The sequence below is a fragment of the Vigna angularis genome, chromosome 5, assembly GCF_016808095.1.
Source record: "Vigna angularis cultivar LongXiaoDou No.4 chromosome 5, ASM1680809v1, whole genome shotgun sequence".
NCBI classification, from domain to species: Eukaryota; Viridiplantae; Streptophyta; class Magnoliopsida; order Fabales; family Fabaceae; genus Vigna; species Vigna angularis.
In genome coordinates, this window is record NC_068974.1 from 39,376,478 (window position 1) to 39,396,198 (window position 19,721).

General features: G+C 32.5%; 2 protein-coding genes and 2 long non-coding RNA genes across 5 annotated transcripts; 2 read left to right on the forward strand and 2 right to left on the reverse strand.

The window, feature by feature from the left end:
- Window positions 1-668: 668 nt before the first annotated feature.
- On the forward strand, window positions 669-7,485 carry LOC108339869 (ABC transporter G family member 15). Its single transcript, XM_017577090.2, has 9 exons — window positions 669-965; window positions 3,643-3,722; window positions 3,797-4,258; window positions 4,661-4,783; window positions 5,120-5,230; window positions 5,507-5,791; window positions 5,943-6,215; window positions 6,338-6,445; window positions 6,806-7,485. Exons 1-9 carry the CDS (start codon window positions 719-721, stop codon window positions 7,160-7,162), a joined length of 2,046 nt encoding a protein of 681 aa, XP_017432579.2. The 5' UTR covers window positions 669-718; the 3' UTR covers window positions 7,163-7,485.
- Window positions 7,486-12,001: 4,516 nt separating this feature from the next.
- Window positions 12,002-18,052, forward strand: LOC108338903 (ABC transporter G family member 15). Of its 2 annotated transcripts, none has more exons than XM_017575969.2 (9): window positions 12,002-12,415; window positions 15,365-15,444; window positions 15,519-15,980; window positions 16,074-16,214; window positions 16,431-16,541; window positions 16,716-17,000; window positions 17,100-17,372; window positions 17,458-17,565; window positions 17,671-18,052. In XM_017575969.2, exons 1-9 carry the CDS (start codon window positions 12,013-12,015, stop codon window positions 18,025-18,027), a joined length of 2,220 nt encoding a protein of 739 aa, XP_017431458.2. In that variant the 5' UTR covers window positions 12,002-12,012; the 3' UTR covers window positions 18,028-18,052. The 2 variants fall into 2 exon arrangements, with proteins under 2 accessions (XP_017431458.2, XP_017431460.2); XM_017575971.2 differs by having other exon boundaries at window positions 12,006-12,415; window positions 16,092-16,214.
- LOC128196508 (uncharacterized) lies at window positions 14,786-16,457 on the reverse strand. Its single transcript, XR_008248859.1, has 2 exons — window positions 16,055-16,457; window positions 14,786-15,960 (listed from the first exon to the last, which is right to left on the reverse strand). It is a non-coding gene; the product is annotated as an uncharacterized LOC128196508 (long non-coding RNA).
- Window positions 16,844-18,670, reverse strand: LOC128196506 (uncharacterized). The gene is made up of 3 exons (XR_008248858.1): window positions 18,403-18,670; window positions 17,080-18,039; window positions 16,844-16,980 (listed from the first exon to the last, which is right to left on the reverse strand). It is a non-coding gene; the product is annotated as an uncharacterized LOC128196506 (long non-coding RNA).
- Window positions 18,671-19,721: the final 1,051 nt, after the last annotated feature.

A 19,721-nucleotide genomic window follows, 5' to 3' on the forward strand; every position in this document is an offset into this window, starting at 1 on the left:
TGTAAAAAATCATTTTTCTTATTTTACAAATCTATTTTATATAATTAAATTCAATTTAATATTGTTTCTTGATGCCAAAGTTATTCAAAATCATCTTAATTTTATTAGTTGTTTATTAAATTTTTTTGTATCAGAATTACTTATTAATATAGTATTATATATTTGTCGATATAGAAATGTATTGAAAATCATATATCAAATTACAGTCATATTTAAAGTATATAAATTTTATTTTACAAACCGATTTTTTTAAATTTAGTTGTTAAAATTTATTTATTAAGATTCCTTTAATATATTTATTATATATATATATATATATATATATATATATTGGTGTAAAAAATGTCTTACATTGATAAATTTACTTGTTACAAAACTAATTTTATAAGTTAGTTTAGTAAAATTAACTTAAATTTAAATTTACTTCTTAAAATAATATAAAAGTCATTTAAAATATATCTTAATAATATTTATTATTCACTAAAATAAGATGAAGAATGCTTTGAAAATAAATAAAACTAGATTTACCATATAAGTGGATGCAAATATTGTAAAGTTTTATAAAGTTAACTTAAAATCCACCTAAAAATATTCTTTCATACCTTCCATCACGTACATATATATCTATTTGTATGTAAGCAGGCTGGCTACTTTCCGATTATTTCTGCTTCCCTCTTTCATCTCTTTCCAGCCAAACCATCTTTTCATCTTTGGAACAATGGAAATAGAAGCAGCCACTGCAAACCAAAAGGGTGTTGCAGAGTGTAGAGAAACCATGGAAGTTTCAGAAAAGAGAGGAATGTACCTCGTATGGGAAGATTTAACTGTTGTGGTTCCAAATTTCGGAGATGGACACACTAAGAGATTGCTTAACGGGCTGAGTGGATATGCTGAACCTAACAAAATCATGGCTATAATGGGTCCTTCTGGCTCTGGAAAATCTACTCTTCTTGATGCTCTAGCAGGTTCATTTCAACTTCCTTCTTTCTGTTCATCATTGGTGTTTCTCTCTCTCTCTCTGTGCACGTCGCTTTTGTTGTACTTTTGAATATGATTCTCACGTTTGATAACATACCTTATATATGATGTACTTTCATTCACCCTTTTGCTTTTCTTGCTGTGATCTGCACAATTAATGGAACCTCAGGTTTGTTCTTCCATGATACTTTTTTTATTATCATTAACAGATTTTAATATTCATGTCTTTCCTTTTAGTTTATTCTATGGGAGTGTTTTTGTGCATTCTTTTTCATATATATATATATATATATATATATATATATATATATATATATATATATATATATATATGTGTGTGTGTGTGTGTGTGTGTGTGTGTGTGTTTTTTTATATATATATAATACAAATATAGAATCTGTGTTAGAAGTTTGTTTTTTAAGATGCCAGCTGAGGAGATGAATCAGAAGAAAACCAAGAAACTTTAATTTATTTGGATGAATTTTTCTTTCATCTTAATTTTTTATTAAGATGACTAAGAAAGTTTGATTTTTTAGATGAACTTTCATGTGGGGGAATGTTTGTGTGTGCTCTCTTTCTATATGTTATATAATAAATAGAATTTGTGAGGTTATTTAGATCTACTCACAGAAGATTTCGGGAGAGAAAACGTATTTTTTTCTAGCTTGGAAGCAGAAATGAACAGTGAGAGAAAATGGAAGAAATGAACAGTGAGAAAAAATGGAAGAAATGAACAGTGAGAAAACACAGAAGATTTCGTATGTTGTCTGCAGTTATCTTTCTTCAAACAAGGCTTAAAATTTCTGAGTTAACTCAGTACTATTTTTTTCTTCTCCTTTGTTCGTCTAAACAATTACACTGTTCCTGTTTTTGTTTTGATCTGAGTTTTTTTAGTACATGATGTGTCGATTCCAATCAAAGGAACAGTGTCATCTTCCCTACTAAATAAATTGTTGCAAACATAGAAAAACAAAGAAGCACGATAACATTAATATGAGACCTTTATTCATGGAAACATTTTCACTGTGTAAGTGTTGACTGCAGATTTATGCTTAGCCAGAAAATGAGCAATGGAACCATTCAATTGTTCCATTATTTCCTGTTCCATTAGCTTTTTATTTATTACAACTCTTGAAGAAAACAACTTCTGTCGCTCTTTGATTCAGAAGAAATCCAAAAAAAAAAAAAATAGACAACCAAATTCATTTGTGTTCTTTAGTATGAAAGTAAGAGACTGAAAGTCTTTTATGACATTGTCACCTATTTTTAGTATCCTTGTTTAATTTTTTCTATTTTTTAATAAAATGTTCTTAATTTTTATTTTCCTTTTTAATTATTTTTATATATTTTCTCACTCTATTTCTCTTGATTGACATGTAAATGACCAAACAGGGAGGTTTTACTTCCCATGACTCTTTCCTCATTTCAAAAACCTCAATTCATTTATTGGCTTTTAAGTAACTATATCTACCTCTTGCATGGAGATTCAACCTTTCGTTATTTTCCATCTACTTCACCAAACTAATCTGAATTATTTTTCTATTTTATTTAACTTTAGTAAATAATTTAAAATATTCCTTTACTTCATATTTTCATTTTTTTTAATAAAAGGTTTGGTATAGCATCATTGTAAAATCAGAGATTTTTAACAAAGTTGTAAATCCCAAGTTTTAACTATCATACCTAAAAAGTAAATATAAATACATATATATATATATAATAAAAATAAAGAAATACAAAAATTATAAGAGACTAGGTCAAAACCTATGAAGCCCTCCAACAGAAGGGCAACTTCAATTTTCAAATATTTATATAGAAAATGTGGTAAAAAAATAAGATTGTTATTTTTACTATATCTTATACACGCTGGGATTACTTTTATCGGGATACACAGGAGATTTACTATTATTATCTTATTATCACCTTTAATACAAAACTTTAAAGCTCAATCTTTATAAATTTTTTATATATCATTTATTTTTTTTATTTCTATTCAATATTTCTAACCATACAGAGATATTTATGAAAAGAAAACACTGTCTGAGATCGATTCTGAAAAAGAAAAAAAATAACTGTAGTAATGTTGTATCATCCAAACGGCCTCAGCCAAAACAGGCTTTTATATAAGCATAATTAAAAAAGAAAAAAAAGTCGGTGGAATAGACCAACCTGGTTTGGAAATTAGGTAGGAATAAATGAATCTGTATTTACGCTAGCTTTGTGGTATGTACCTTTTTTCCCTCATAATCCTTACATAAATTCATTCTATTCTTTTGTACTTTAGTTAGCTGTTTTGTTCTACAGCAAACCAGATTGTTTGGTCGAATTTATTCATATAACAAAAATTATTATTTATTGAATTTATTATATTATCTATTATTGGATTACTTTCAAATCAATTTTTAATATTGTATCAGAATTACAAATTAGTTTATCTTAATAAAAATAGATGTTGTCAAGTTTATTATTTCACATGAACTACAAGATCATTTCATTTATTAATGGTCAGTTTTGTTTGTGGTGAAATTGAGTTTGAATTACACTTCTTAATTACTTAACTTTATATCAGAATTTTTGCAGCTAGTTTAGTGGTATTATTGAGTTTCTTAATTATGATGACAGAAGCTCTATATATTAACATCAGATAACTGGAAATGGTTGCAGGAAGACTCTCCAGAAACGTTATCATGTCTGGAAATGTGTTTCTAAATGGAAAGAAGAGGAGATTGGAATATGGTGGTACTGTAAGTATGCGTGTAAATGTGAAAAGAAAAATCCATTTTTGATATTTCAGTGCTAATTAATGAGATATGTTTAGGCTTATGTGACCCAAGAAGAGACAATGCTGGGAACTCTGACAGTGAGAGAGACAATATATTACTCAGCGAATCTAAGGCTTCCAGGGAGCATGAGGAGAGAAGAGGTGAATGAGATAATAGAAGGAACGATTATGGAAATGGGTCTTCAAGAATGTGCAGATCGGATAATAGGGAATTGGCACTTGAGAGGTATAAGTGGTGGAGAAAAGAGAAGACTCAGCATTGCTCTTGAAATCCTCACAAGGCCAACTCTCTTGTTCCTTGATGAACCCACCACTGGTCTCGACAGTGCATCAGCTTATTTTGTTGCTCAAACTCTCAGAAATTTGGCTCATGATTCAAAGACTGTTATCTCTTCTATACACCAACCAAGTAGTGAGGTTTTTGCACTCTTTGATCATCTCTTTCTTCTCTCTGGTGGTCAAACAATATACTTTGGACCTGCACAAAAGGCTACTCAGGTATTCACATTAACCAAATTCTCCTGTTTTCATGTATGTCACGACTAAAATAACGTGTTTACGTAGTACTATTAAAACGGGTGATTCAGTCCAATCTGATTGGATATAATACGAGTTCATCATTTAGTGAACCAACTAAATTTTACTCGTTGAAAAAATTTGAACACCTTCCAACTCATTAGATACATATTGATGATTTAAACGGCTGAAAATTTTTAACTCCAGTCAGCTCACCAATCACTATAGATTGATGATTTAAAAAGAGTTGACTTACCAACCTAAATCCGTATTGGGTCGAGTGGTTCACAAGTTATAATCTATTTTCATAGTAATAGTGTATATAACATTAACAGGTTAAAAGCTGACACAGTTTATCCATATATCTTGTATTTTCGCATGCAGTTCTTTGCGAAAGCTGGATTCCCGTGTCCAAGTAGAAGAAATCCTTCTGATCATTTCCTTCACTGTATCAACTCAGACTTCGACGCTGTCACAACCATAATCACGGCCTCCCAAACAAGACATGTTTATATCTCTCACCATTGTTTTTTTTCTCTATATATCTATCTTTATGCATGTCTGAATTTGTTAATGAGATTGAAGGGCAATCATACTTTTATACTCAACAAGTTTTTACTCCCATTTGATGTTATTTTTCACTGTCCTTCACTCTATCTTTTTCTTTATAAAATAACTATATTTGATAACGTTTTATAGGGATAAAATGGTACTGAGTGAATTTTTTTGTATTTGTAAAGAAAAAGGTTGAGTGATGTAATATTTTTCTTCCATCCCCCTTGAAATCTTGTCTTTCAAATTTGTTACTTTCTTACTGTCTTCCCTGTTTTCTTTTTGATGCAGGAAGGAGTACCATTATCAACTACAGAAACCAAAGCAATACTTGTAGAAAAATACCGATGGTCAGAGCACGCAACCATTGCAAGAGCAAGAATCAAGGAAATCTCAAACATTGTAAGCAACCCTTCGCTCAGAAAATGCTATTGCTAACGATAGGCTATGGAAGAACAAGCATATTAATGTATTCTTTGATTTCTTAACTTGTGCAAATACAATGGTAATATTTAGAACAATACGATGTTTACACACTAATGTTTTTCAAATACCTATCACTTTTCTCTATCTTTATCGTTTATAATATCTATATATGCTAATGAATCATTGAAATCTAAGGACTAATCCATAAGAGAAATATCAAAACACGGGGAATTATTAATGGTGTTGTTGCAGGGAGGGATTGATTTTGAATGTAAAAGCAAATGCAAAGCAAAATGGTGGAAGCAGCTGCTAGTGCTGACTCAGAGATCTTTCGTGAACATGTCCAGAGATGTGGGATACTACTGGATTAGGATAACAATCTATATTGCCTTATCTTTGTGTGTTGGAACAATCTTCTATGAAGTTGGATCGAGTTACGGAGCCATTTTTGCAAGAGGAGCATGTGGTGCTTTTATCTCAGGTTTCATGACATTCATGTCTATAGGGGGCTTCCCTTCTTTTATAGAAGAAATGAAGGTATGCAATATAATATCTCTCTGATGAACCCTCTTATGAAAAAACTCATCCATAAGAAAAGTTTAAACCATTTGAAGAAAAGGGTTATGTTATGTATGGCCTTTAGGGTTTTTTTATCAGTGCTTAATTCTTTTCTTCCCTTTGGATACAGGTCTTCAATAAAGAAAGAATGAATGGATATTATGGAGTTGGAGTCTACATTCTCTCAAATTTTCTCTCTTCCTTACCCTTTGTGACAGTGATGTCCACTGCCACAGGGACAATAACCTATTACATGGTTAAGTTTCGTTCAGAATTTTCACATTTTGTGTATATCTGTCTGGATCTCATTGGGTGCATTGCGGTTGTGGAAAGCTCCATGATGATTATAGCTTCACTGGTTCCCAACTTCCTCATGGGATTGATAATTGGAGCAGGATATATTGTAAGTGTACTATATAAGAAAACAAGATATATATATATATATATATATATATATATATATATATATATATATATAAGCTTGTTTTTCATTGAAAATTGGTGAAATTATGTATGTTAATGCAGGGTGTTATGATGATGACTGCTGGCTATTTCCGTCGGATCCCTGATCTTCCCAAGTTTTTCTGGCGTTATCCAATATCATACATCAATTATGGTGCATGGGGATTGCAGGTAATTTTGGAGCATCAATATGTTCTCATAAGAGAGAAAATCTTGCTTTATGAAACTGACAACCAAACCAGTGTTTTTCTCAATATGCCATAATTCAAAAACATACAAAAGGTAGCAAAATATTTCAATATGCCACACACTCCTACATCTTATAATTTCATACATACCAGAAATACTTTCTGCATAATCCAGAGGAATGACTGCACAATGCAGAAACACTGATAAGTATATTGTTACTGCATAATCCATAGGAGTTACTGCATAATTCAGAGGAATGAATTACTTCACAAACCAGAAACACTGATATAACATAGTTTCAATATATCAGCATTAACCTATACTGGTTTTTGGGATATGCAGGGAGCTTACAAGAATGACATGATTGGGATGGAATTTGAACCCTTAGAACCTGGAGCTCCAAAACTGAAAGGAGAATTCATCCTGAAAAGTGTGCTTGGAATTGAAATTGATAATTCAAAGTGGTGGGACTTAGGTGCAGTGATGATGATTCTGATAATGCTAAAGGTTCTTTTCTTTTTCATTCTGAAATTTAAGGAGACAGTTGGACCTTTGTTTTATAGCATCTACGCCAGGCAAACTCTTCACCGTATAAAGAAGAGAGCTTCATTCAGAAAAGGACCATCTTTCCCTTCCAAAAGACACCAATCACTGCATCCTTTGTCTGCTCAAGAGGGTCTCAACTCCCCTATTCATTAGAACCATCAAAATTATTTGCTCATACAAACACACAACATTATTCATCACACAATTCATACCCCCAATATTATATAAATATGGTATAATTCTTATGCTTTGTCTAGATTACTACATGAATTAGATGGAATATATCAATAAGGAAGCACCCCTGATGCTATGATTTCAGGTATGGTGAAACCATTCAGTGTGTTTGGAGGAATATATAAGAAATTGGTTTACTATATAAATTGATTTTGAAGTGTTGCAAATCATGTTCAAATGTTTTTATTGTGAGAAATGATGTTCTTTGGAAGCCACTGGCATGAATTATAGAAATCACAATGCTAATTAAATGTAATGTCCTGGTAGCTTTTATAAGGAAATAATTTGGGCAGAAACTACACTTCTGTGATATTATAAGGAAATAAGTTTGTACTGCTAGCTTTTTCCTTTTCCTTTTGTTAATGCAGTAAAATTTTGTACAGATATTTTTATCTAACACAAACTGATTAGAATTAGTTAAAATCATTAACTAATGGTTGGTTAGACCTGATTTTAGGTAACTTTAGGTGAAATGCAATTAACCCAACAGAACATAAATACTGCAAAATAAGCAGCAGTTTTGTTTTTTCCTGCTGTTCTTATTTGAAAATAAGGTTTGGTGAAACACATGAAAGTTTAAGAGGTGTGGGGTGTGGTCACAATAAATAAACACCGACTCATCTTTTTTATAATTCAAAGACTACCAAAATTTGTAGAACATAACCTGTGATGTTATGACTTGCTGTTGGAACAGGGAATTTAAAAGGCAACTAGCCCACTACTACTTGGTACGTAGTTGGATACAAAAAACCAGATATTAATTGCACTTTTCTGTTTGTCTTCCCATTTCCCCTTCTTGTGTCTATAAAAGTAATTTTGACAGAATCAGTTTCCATTTTATAGTCATATACAACAAAATAGTTTCTATTTTGTTTACCAAATAGTTCTTCAAAAACTTTAGATACTTATTTAAAGGAAGAAATTGCATGTGTTAATGTGTGAACTGGATACAAGAGAATTGAATTTTAAGCTATTGAGTGTACCGGTTTTTACTCAACTTTTTTATTTTTATGGAAGATAAACTTATACTTAGATTTCTGAAGAAAAAAAAAATGAACACAAGTTATGTGTGGCTACTCAAATTCCCATGCAAGATGCATATGTTACGATGTTTGGAGTACAAGCTGACAAGTAAAAAAACATAAGCACAAAAAACCATATAATATGTCCCACAAAACCATACAACAAGAACATAAATGGTCACCAGCACATTGACAATGACAACTGCAGTAGATTTGTGACTCTCAAACTTTGATTGTGTATACAAATTTTCAAAAATAACAAAGTTATGTATGTTGGCATCAAAGAGTTACTGCAGTCACTCACACGAGCTTGAATTGTTGTAAAGAAAGCATCTGTTATAAATGTCTATCCTCTTTCATAAATCCAGTTATTGATGAGATACCCTTTCGTTCATGGTCATCTTTAGCGGAGAAAAGTCTAAATTTTGTAGAACCCCTCTTTGAAAAACTTTTAAAAGACAATCAAAATGTTGTAAAAGCATACAAGAACACAAATTAGATAAGTTTTCTGAGATAACTAACTTATCTGTAATGTATTGAAAATAAGTTCTTCAGAATACATCAGGAATTTAGAATAATGGAATCAGTCTTTTTTTATTTCTCTTTCTAGGTTTTTCTACGTTGATTGTACATAAATCACATTTGCAATACAAACTGGTACGAAAACCAACAGAACTTTTGAATAGTTCACTTCAACCACCGTACGGCCATAGCCTCCAAGAGTTGTCACTGTTCTATCTGTGGTAGTTGGATGACATTAATTCCTACGCATGGTTCACTCATGACAAAAAATGACTTTGAGTGTTCCCATGATGAGCAATATATAAAAAAAAAACATTCTTAAACCTATTTTCTTAAAATTGTGTTAGAGTTGATTTTGCTTAAGACTTACTGGAACCAATCCCAAGTTAATATGATTTCTATGCCAAATTAAGAGGAAGAAATAGTGATATGCACAAAGTATATGTAAGATTAAGAGTGCTTTTTATATGAGATGCTACTTAATTAGTTTAAGCATGTGTCTGATCACTTCCATATGTTATATCAAAGATAGAATTTGTGAGGTGCATTTTTGGATCAGAAGGCCGAGAACTCAGCTGTGTCAGCATAGTTTTAAAACTTGTACAGCCTCAAGAACAGAGAAAGAAGAATTTTAGCTCAGATGCGAGGTTCTCTTCTCTGCCACTAACAATCTTAGCATATTGCTTATATGGGTTTTTCCAGCTAACCACGATACCAGAGTTATACTATAATCATCTAAGTTAATCATCAAGATGAAAATTAGACCCTGAAACTACTGATAGATCTTTTAATAGAGGATTCATTAGAAAGATTTAATAATAATAATGAGATGATATCAGTCCAGTCAACATAAGAATTACTATAATCTTTAATCCAAAATGTTAAAAGTCTCACATCGATTAGAAATAAGACGATTTCATGTATATAAGTGAGTACAAACCTTGTTTTAATTTGTGGAGTTGGATTAAACTTAAAGTTCACTTCTTGTCATGGTGTAGTTCGTAGAACTTAAACTCACGCTTAAATTCCTACCTATATATGATATACATTCTTTTGCTTCGTATACTTCTCTAACAATTCATCTGCATCACCCATCATCGTCTGCCGCAACATAAATTAATTGGATCTCTTTAACTCCAACGTATAGCAGATTGACTCAGTGGAATGATTTTCCCAACTGTCTCCTTTTCACTACTTTCTAAAACCTCCTAAAAAGTTCATGTTTTTTCCATATGTGTAACTTTACTCGTACGAATTCGATGAGTCACCAGTTTTCAACTCAATATAACAGAATGGCTACAGCTGCAGCAAAACAGCAACTCTGACAGAGCTGCAAGAGGTTTTTTATATGTGTTTACTCAAAAAGAAAAGGTTGAATCAAAGCACAGATTTTCACGGATTTGCAGGAAATCACTTTGGGCTGAGCCTCACAGATTTGCTTTTGATACCACTCCAAAAGCCTCTTACCAAGGAAAGTATCTTATGTGTATATAAATCCATGTTTATATATTGTTTTATCTGATGTGGGACTTTTTTTTGTACGCAACAAGATGAAATCAAAGGAAAAATACAAGTAAATACTTAACCATGAATTTCTGACCAAATTTATCTTTTTCGTAAAAAAAGTTAGTCATATAGTAGTTTAAACCCTGTTAACAATATGAAAGGAGAATTGAATTTTTGACACCACAATCTTGACAACTCACTTTTATGAGCAAAATAATCATTAAAAAGTGAATTTTTTGTAGTGGCAAAGAAAGATTAAAGGATATAATAATGAATATAAAGTGGGTTTAAAAACTTTTTGAGTATCAAAGTAACACGGTCCATATCAAAGTGTACCTTCTTATTTTTTTTCCATTATGCATAGCAGTTTTGCCTATTTTTTTCTGCATTTTCTCCAAATAAAAAGTCTAGAGGCATAGCCTGTGGTCTTTGACTTCACATCGAGAAAGAAACTTCACGAGAATATTTAACATGCACTATTTTTTTTCTTTATATGTTTTTCTTTCCACTCATACACTCCAAAAGTAGACTACGTTTCTCAGAAAATTAAGTTCAAAAGAATGCAAATAGTTAGGAATAATTGTTTTTCGAAAATCAGACAAAAGCAACAAACATATCTCATTTGTGTTTTGTACTAATTTGAGTTTCTCTAATGTATACTTTTCTATTACTTTCTCACTCTATAAATTGATATTAAGTACTTGAGGTTATACCAAAAATAGATATTATTATTGATGAAAAGGGAGTATATGAATGAAAAACAAGTTGCATGTGCCTACTATGCAAAAAAGACATAAGCTGATGAAAAAGATAAGACCAAAACCATGTAATAACAAGAATGTCCCACAAATAGTAGAGTAGGAATGATATTGATTACATAGAATAAGAGAGCATGAAAGAGACTATTTATAATAGGTGGTCACCACACCAAACACTATACTCTTGTGACTATCAAACTTTGATAAAAAATATTGTATACATATCCCAATGTCTATGGCCTTCAATGCCAGATTCACACGAAAACACCTGAAGTTCATCACCATGAAAAAAGAAGCAAACTGCATGATTCACTGAAATAGGCATGAACTGTTTCTGAACATAGTTATCCACTCTTGTTCATTGATTCAGCTCTTGAGACACTTCTTTGTTCATGATCATCCACCATAGAGAACTTTCAAAGTATTGTATGATCAAAACAAAAATTAGAATATTTATTCTTTTACTGTAAAATTGTGAGGGAAAAAGTTTATATCAATTCAATCTTTAATTTGAATCCCCAAGCCGTACTGTCTCAGACTTGTCTTTATCCTCCACATGCATGGCCATTACTGATACAAGGTACGTGGCTGCGTCACTATTATTTTTCTCAGTAGGAGTTGAATGAAATTAATACACCAAATATCTCACCAGTGACCCTAATGGAATATGAGAGTGAAAAAATAAAAGTGGTAAAAACAATATTTGATAAGATGAAAACTAAGTCTATATCCCAAGTTCAATAGAAATGAGAAAATCAAACATCATATAAGAAAAAAAAATCATAAACTCATTGTCTCGAAATTTTAAATTAAAAATAATATCAGTTCTTGTGTAATTGACTCATGTGACATATATATAATACCATCAGTGATATCAGAGTCACTGGTGTGACAAACTTAGGCTGTTGTGATAATAACAAAACATCAACACCTTAACCATATGAAAGGATGTAAAAATTGAATGGTTTTTACTGATATTCACTTTATATCTTTATTTTCTGTCAACCACATCTTACATACATTTATATCTATACATTTAAGCTGGCAGGTTGCTCAACCATGCTATTTGTTTCCCTCTTGTTTTGATCATCCAAAGCCTGTTTTGGAGTTCAGAAAAATGGAGATAGAAGCAGACACTGCTAAAGAAAAGGGTGTTGCTGAGTGTGGAGAAGCGATGGAAGTTTCAGAAAAGAGAGGAATGTATCTTGTGTGGGAAGATTTAACCGTTGTGGTTCCAAATTTTGGAGATGGACACACTAAGAGATTGCTTAACGGATTGAGTGGATATGCTGAACCTAACAAAATCATGGCCATCATGGGTCCTTCTGGCTCTGGAAAATCTACTCTTCTTGATGCTTTAGCAGGTTCATTTCAACTTCCTTCTTTCTGTTCATCACCGGTGTGTCTCTGTGTGTGCATGTTGTTTTTCTTATACTTGGAATACGAATTTCATGTTAAAATTAAGATGGTCTTTCATGTTTGGTTTTTGCATCAGAAACGGACCAAACATGGTAAGTATCCTTGTTGAGGTCATGGTTATGTACTTCAAATCATCTAATGTTGTGCTAGACTTTTTTTTAATCAGTCATAAAGATAAAAAAACAGAACTAAATCTTGACATGGAGAATATTGGAGGTACACTAAGGAAGACTGATACTGTTACAAGAAAAGTAACTTATCATAACTAAAACCCTTCCTAACAAGAGAATCTAAGGACTTCCATTACTAAATTAGTTTAAGCATATGTGTGGTCACTTTCATTTGTTATATATCGAAGTTATTAGAATTTATGAGTGTTGGATCATAAGACGAACTCACAGCTGGAAAAAATAAAATAGGGAGAGAAACTGTTTTTTTTTCTTTCTCTAGTTTAGAAGCATAAATGACAGATAGAATGTGTGTAAACGTGTACCTGAAATGGTTTTGATAGTGACACTTTTTGCTTAAAAGCAAGGTTTGGAAGTGAAAAACAGTGGGGAAAATGTTAAATAAAAAAGTTTGTGTTTTCTTCCTAAATTCATCTCTTTCTTGAAAAGTTTACTCACCTTTCTTGAAATCATGACTCAAATTTATCAGTTAGGAGATAATTTTCATGTTTACCACTTTGATTGATTCTTACAGTGTCCTCTTGTGTATACATTTTGGTTTCCTACAGGCAAAGATGGTTATGTTGCACTGATAGAATTTTAAGTGAGTTTAAGTTCTGATAAAATGAAAAAGTAAAGCATTATATAAAAATGATAACTCATTGTCTTAGGATTTTGGATAGAGAATGATATTAATAATTTATGTAGTTGGACTCAGATCTTATTGATATTGTATCTCTCCGTGAATCTCTTCCTGTATAGATCTAAAATGCATTGCATCACTCTACCTTCCTTTTCCCATTGAATCTATTTCCTTGGAGTAACTTGAGTGCTCCATGAAGTATATCTAAAGAAGATAAACATATAAATTCCAATTGTTGCATGGATGAAACACTTTTACCTGTGAAACCATCAAACAGAATAACGTAGGTTATGAGTTATTTAAGGATAATTATGAGCGGACAACTCTGCACATATAAACACTTATTCAACACAGGTTTATCTTTTTATTATTAATATTATAGTATGCACTATCATCTGTCATACTTTTTGGTTTTCTATATTAGGTTAGAATATGGTAATGTCATCTATTGATGGAAACGCTTTCTCAATTAATGTGACGTTGAAATATGAGCAATGGGTGGAGCCATTAATGTATTTCATTGCAAAACAGTGGAGCAAAAGATGGGTTTTTTAGGTTTACCGACAGTCCGACAGACAGACCCCATTTATTTATTTAGGAAAAAGATTCCTTAACATTAATAATTACCATTTGACAAACCACTATAATGATAAAATAGTCCTAACAAAAGTTATTGTTTATATTTGTAAAGAATGAAAAGTATTCAAAGATACTGTCAAATAGGTCTAAACTTTTTTTTGTGTCAGACTATCATTTTTCATTTATCCATTTCAGCACTTCAAAGCAAGCTTTCTTTTATTTGGTAAAGGAAGAACTATTTCATGTTTTAGATTTTTGTGGGTTTGATTTATCTCTGCTTGAAAATTTATATTTTTTTATAAATTGAAATTTGATGTATTATGTAATATTGAACTGTGATCACTTAGAATGTGTAATTATCTCTTTTTGTTGACAAGCATCTATTAATTAACAACAAAATTATGTCTAATATCAAACTATTATGTATATGCAATCTTGGTCAATTTACATAAAACATAAAATCAGAGATTTTTAATTTGAAAAAATTATTAATTATGTGAAGATTGGCCAGCCGAAATCTCACAAACACAATAATTTCGATGATATAACCCCATCCTTTTCTTTCATGGAAATGTCATCAATTCATTTACTTACTACTCATATAAGGAGAAGTAATTATCTCAAACTCCAAACTTAATTTTTCTTTAAGTTCTTTTATTTCATTTTTGTGTTGGTTGATTATTAGGGATATCATCTACATAAAAGAGAGCGAGAATACATACTCTTCTCCTTTCATTTCAAGATGTAAATGAAGTTATTATAAATGTTTTTTACATTATTATCTTGGACTCTCTTTTAAGTTATATAGTGTTTTTTTACCAGAGACATCTTTTCAAAATCTGTATCGAACAATGTTTCACCGTTTGTGAGAATATTTCATTACTGTTTATATCCTTCCACTTGTTTAAAATCTTTTGACACCAATCTCGCCTTGAACTACTATCCAACCATATTTTGATTTCTAGGCAGATCTACAAACATATAGTGTGATTCCTCATAAAAAATTCAATCTCCTCTTCCATGGCTAGAAGACTAAGAACACCTCCTATTGCCTCTCTATAGCTCCAACGTTCTATATCTTCATCTGCAGTGAAAGTGTAGCATATACAAATTATTGTGTTGATTTGATTGTCTCCTCTCCCTATCAAGCGTAAACTGATAGTTGAAGTCTAAATCCGCATGTTCAAGCCTTCCCAAATGAGAAGAAGAAGGTTGATTCTTATCATCTGATGCTTCATCATCTAACTTATTTGATCCAACCCTTGAAGACTTAACCTCGATGGGAACTTTCCCCATACCTTTCTTTAGATTTCTATATATCATATGACGTTACTGCTTGTGAAGCAGCTAGCTTCTCCATGTTCCAACCTCCACAATTAATACTCTTTCACTCCTTTAGCATACCTGATAAAAATACATACTATTACTTGTGGTTATATTCAGTTTCGTAATTATCATGACAAAAGCTCTATATATTAACATCAGATAACTGGCAATGCTTGCAGGAAGGCTCTCCAGAAACGTTATCATGTCTGGAAATGTGTTTCTAAATGGAAAGAAGAGGAGATTGGACTATGGCGGTGCTGTAAGTATGCGTGTAAATGTGAAAAGAAAAATCCATTTTTGATATTTCAGTGCTAATTAATGAGATATGTTTAGGCTTATGTGACCCAAGAAGAGACAATGCTGGGAACTCTGACAGTGAGAGAGACAATATATTACTTAGCTAATCTAAGGCTTCCAGGGAGCATGAGGAGAGAAGAGGTGAATGAGATAATAGAAGGAACGATTATGGAAATGGGTCTTCAAGAATGTGCAGATCGGATAATAGGGAATTGGCACTTGAGAGGTATAAGCGGTGGAGAAAAGAGAAGACTCAGCATTGCTCTTGAAATCCTCACAAGGCCAACTCTTTTGTTCCTTGATGAACCCACCACTGGTCTCGACAGTGCATCAGCATATTTTGTTGCTCAAACTCTCAGAAATTTGGCTCATGATTCAAAGACTGTTATCTCTTCTATACACCAACCAAGTAGTGAGGTTTTTGCACTCTTTGATCATCTCTTTCTTCTCTCTGGGGGTCAAACAATATACTTTGGACCTGCACAAAAGGCAACTCAGGTATTCATATTCTATACCAAATTCTCCTGTTTTCATGCATGTCACAACTAAAATCATGTGTTTAGAACATTAACAGGTTAAAAGCTGACACAGTTGTATTTTCGCATGCAGTTCTTCGCCAAAGCTGGATTCCCATGTCCAAGTAGAAGAAACCCTTCTGATCATTTCCTTCGTTGTATCAATTCAGACTTCGACGCTGTTACAACCAAAATCACGGCCTCCCAAACAAGACAAGTATATATAACAATTTCTTTACGTCATCAACTTTTTTAATATGTTTTTTAGAATACTTATTATAAAAGTCATCAACTTCTGCTTGCAAATCTTTTACTCTAAATGTTATTTACTCATTTAAGCTGGCTATAAATTACATCTTTTTCTTCCTTCCTTGGAATCTCTTCCTATCAGATTTGCTTCTTTCTCACTGTCTTCCTTATTCCTTTAATACAGGAAGAAGTTTCATTATCAACTGCAGAAATCAAAGCAACACTCATAGAAAAATACCGATGGTCTGAGTATGCAACCACTTCAAGAGAAAGAATCAAGGAAATATCAAACATAGTAAGAAGCCCTTAACTCAAAATGTTATTACTAACTATTGTTTACAGAACATAGAACTTCACGTAATTAATAATATTCTTTGCATGAGCTGAAACTGTTAATTAATACTCCATTTTGCAACAATTGGAAACATATTTTGTTGGATGTAAAGGTAAGGAATTGATCATGTTACAGGAAGGACATGATTTTGAAAGTGAAAGGAAATGCGAATCCAGATGGTGGAAGGAACTATCAGTGCTGACTCGGAGATCTTTCGTGAACATGTCAAGAGATTTGGGATACTACTGGATAAGGATAACCACCTATATCGCCTTATCTTTGTGCGTTGGAATAATCTTCCATGATGTTGGAACGAGTTACAGAGCCATTTTTGCGAGAGGATCATGTGCTGGTTTTCTCTCAGGTTTCATGACGTTCATGTCCATTGGGAGCTTCCCTTCTTTCTTAGAAGAAATGAAGGTATGAAAAGTTAATTCGACACAAAATTAAAACGTTAAAAACATGTTTGCAAGAGGATTGTGGCATTTAGTTCTCTTACCTTTTACCCTCTGGATGCAGGTCTTCTACAAAGAAAGAATGGGTGGTTATTATGGCGTTGGAGTCTACATTCTCTCAAATTTTCTGTCTTCCTTTCCGTTTTTGGCAGTGATGTCCACAGCTACGGGGGCTATAAGCTATTATATGGTTAAGTCTAGTTCAGAATTTTCACACTTTTTGTATATCACTCTTGATCTTCTGGGCTGCATTGCGGTTGTGGAGAGCTCCATGATGGTTATAGCTTCACTGGTTCCCAACTTCCTCATGGGATTGACGATTGGAGCGGGATATATTGTAAGAGGACTATATACTATATATAATATAATCCCATTTTCAATTGAATGATCGTTGTTGCTGATTTCAGTGTATATGTGTGCAGGGTCTTATGATGATGACTTCTGGCTTTTTCCGTCCGCTCCCTGATATTCCCAAATTCTTCTGGCGTTACCCAATATCATACATCAATTACGGCGCATGGGGATTAGAGGTAAATTTAGAGGCGTTACCTTCAAAAGGCCATGATCAAAAGGGTATATGAACTGAATTATCTGGGAGTGAAATTTAGCCTTACTTACTGATTATGGGAATGCAGGGGGCTTTCAAGAATGACTTGATTGGAATGGAGTTTGACCCCTTAGAACCTGGTGACCCAAAACTGAAAGGAGAATTTATTCTCAAAACCATGCTTGGAATTCAAGTTGATAATTCAAAGTGGTGGGACATAGCTGCAATCATGATCATCCTCATATTGCTTAGAGTTCTTTTCTTTTTCATTCTCAAATTCAAGGAGAGAGCTGCACCTTTTCTTTATAGCATCTACGCCAGGCAAACTCTGCAACGTATAAAGAAGCGACCTTCGTTCAGGAAAGCACCATCTTTTCCTTCCAAACGCCACCAATCACTGCATCCCTTGTCTCCTCAAGAGGATCTCAACTCGCTCATGCATTAGAACCATCATTTGCTGATACAAATATGTAAGAGTAATAACTTAGTTGCTATTATTTCTTTAGGAATAATTATTAACTGTCATAAGCTCTGTAAATAAAGCATATAAATGGTGTTCTTATATTTTTTCAATTAATCAATTCGATGAGTTATTTTTATGGGTTTGTCTAACTTTAGAGTAAAAACGGAATTAAACGAAGCTGTCTCGTATTCTTTGAGTTTTTGTCATATCAAATGAATTATCAAAGCTCTCTTAAAGCAATGATTCCTCTGCCACAGAAAAGAATGCGAGAAGGAAGATGTTCGGGAGCAACAAACCAAACAAGACAACATTCACAAACAATAAATCAAACAAGAAAACAAGGACTCCAAATTGTACCTGAATTCGGGAGGTGATGAGATCTGAGTCCAACCATGTAAGGAATTGACACCAATCTCTATCCAAAACCTTAAGACAATGAGTCAATGGATCTTTTATCTATACTTTCTCATTTCTACAGACTTAGACTCACATTTGTATTACCATCAGATAACTACTGAAAATCAGCTTTATGGGGGCAATTGCAAAGTTTCTTCGATAGATACAACATCCATGAGCGTATTTGGAAACTTGTTCAAACACTACAAAAAATCCTTTTTAACTTCAAAAATGCGCTCGAGTTCCTTCAATCAACGTACCTTTGCCTTTGTAGCTACCCCAGATGTAATATTGTGTAGGTGTTTGTCAATGTATAATAAACCTCTCCAACATAACTATACTTCTCGACGAGGGGCCATTTCTGTTCTCACAAGCCTAACCAACCACTAGATGCCCAGTGGCCAATGATTCAGAGGAATTGGCGTAACTAAACATTTATGTAAATTTCTTGAAGCTCAAATTGAATAATGTTTTTTTAAGTGTAGTACTATAAATTGAATTGTTAGAAGGTGTTTAGAGATTTTAGAGGAGACAAAAACAAGCTAACCTGACCTAAGAACAACACCAATTGTCCAAGCCAAGAGTAAGCACTCCTTCTTTTGACACCCTTGAACCTTTGAAATATTCCTTGAATATTAATTGAGAACTTGACTTCGATGAATTGTTTATTACTTTGAGAAAAGGAACTTGGTATCAAGTATCCAATTTCTCATTTTATAACCAATAAAAGTCTTTCTATGCAGTACCAAAGTTTCCTCTGTCATTAATGCAATTAGAATCCTTATTTCACTTCAAGAAGCATTAAAGCATAAGAATTAAGTTCAAGCCATGAATGAAGCAGTGAGTGCCTTAGAAAAGAACAAGACATGGGAAATTGTTGATGGACCACTGGATAAAAAAAATATTTGATGCATATGGGTATATAATGTAAGTATAAAACTGGTGGCAGATTAGAACATTACAAAGTTGCTAAATGATATACCCAATCTTATAGTGATAAATACTCTTAGAATCAACCTCTCATTCGCAATTTTAAATTGCAACAACTTCATATGAAAAAATATTTTCCTCCATGGACAATTAGAAAAGTAAGTCTAAATGGAAATAAAATATGCATGTTGAAGAAAGTTTGTATGAACTCAGGTAGTCACCCCGTACTTGGTTTTCCAAAAGGTAAACTTACTCTATTCTTAATCTATATTGATGATATGATTCTTTCAAGAGATGATGAACATGAAAAAGAAAGATGATGAACATCTTTATCTTCCAAAAAGAAAAAT

Coding starts and splice junctions, on each gene's coding strand:
- LOC108339869 (XM_017577090.2), top strand. CDS start 719: ATGGAAATAGAAGCAGCCACTGCAAACCAAAAGGGTGTTGCAGAGTGT. Junction 5,792..5,942: donor CTTTTATAGAAGAAATGAAG/GTATGCAATATA, acceptor CTTTGGATACAG/GTCTTCAATAAAGAAAGAAT. Junction 6,216..6,337: donor TAATTGGAGCAGGATATATT/GTAAGTGTACTA, acceptor ATGTTAATGCAG/GGTGTTATGATGATGACTGC.
- LOC108338903 (XM_017575969.2), top strand. CDS start 12,013: ATGGTTTTTACTGATATTCACTTTATATCTTTATTTTCTGTCAACCAC. Junction 16,215..16,430: donor CGGCCTCCCAAACAAGACAA/GTATATATAACA, acceptor CCTTTAATACAG/GAAGAAGTTTCATTATCAAC. Junction 17,566..17,670: donor ACGGCGCATGGGGATTAGAG/GTAAATTTAGAG, acceptor ATGGGAATGCAG/GGGGCTTTCAAGAATGACTT.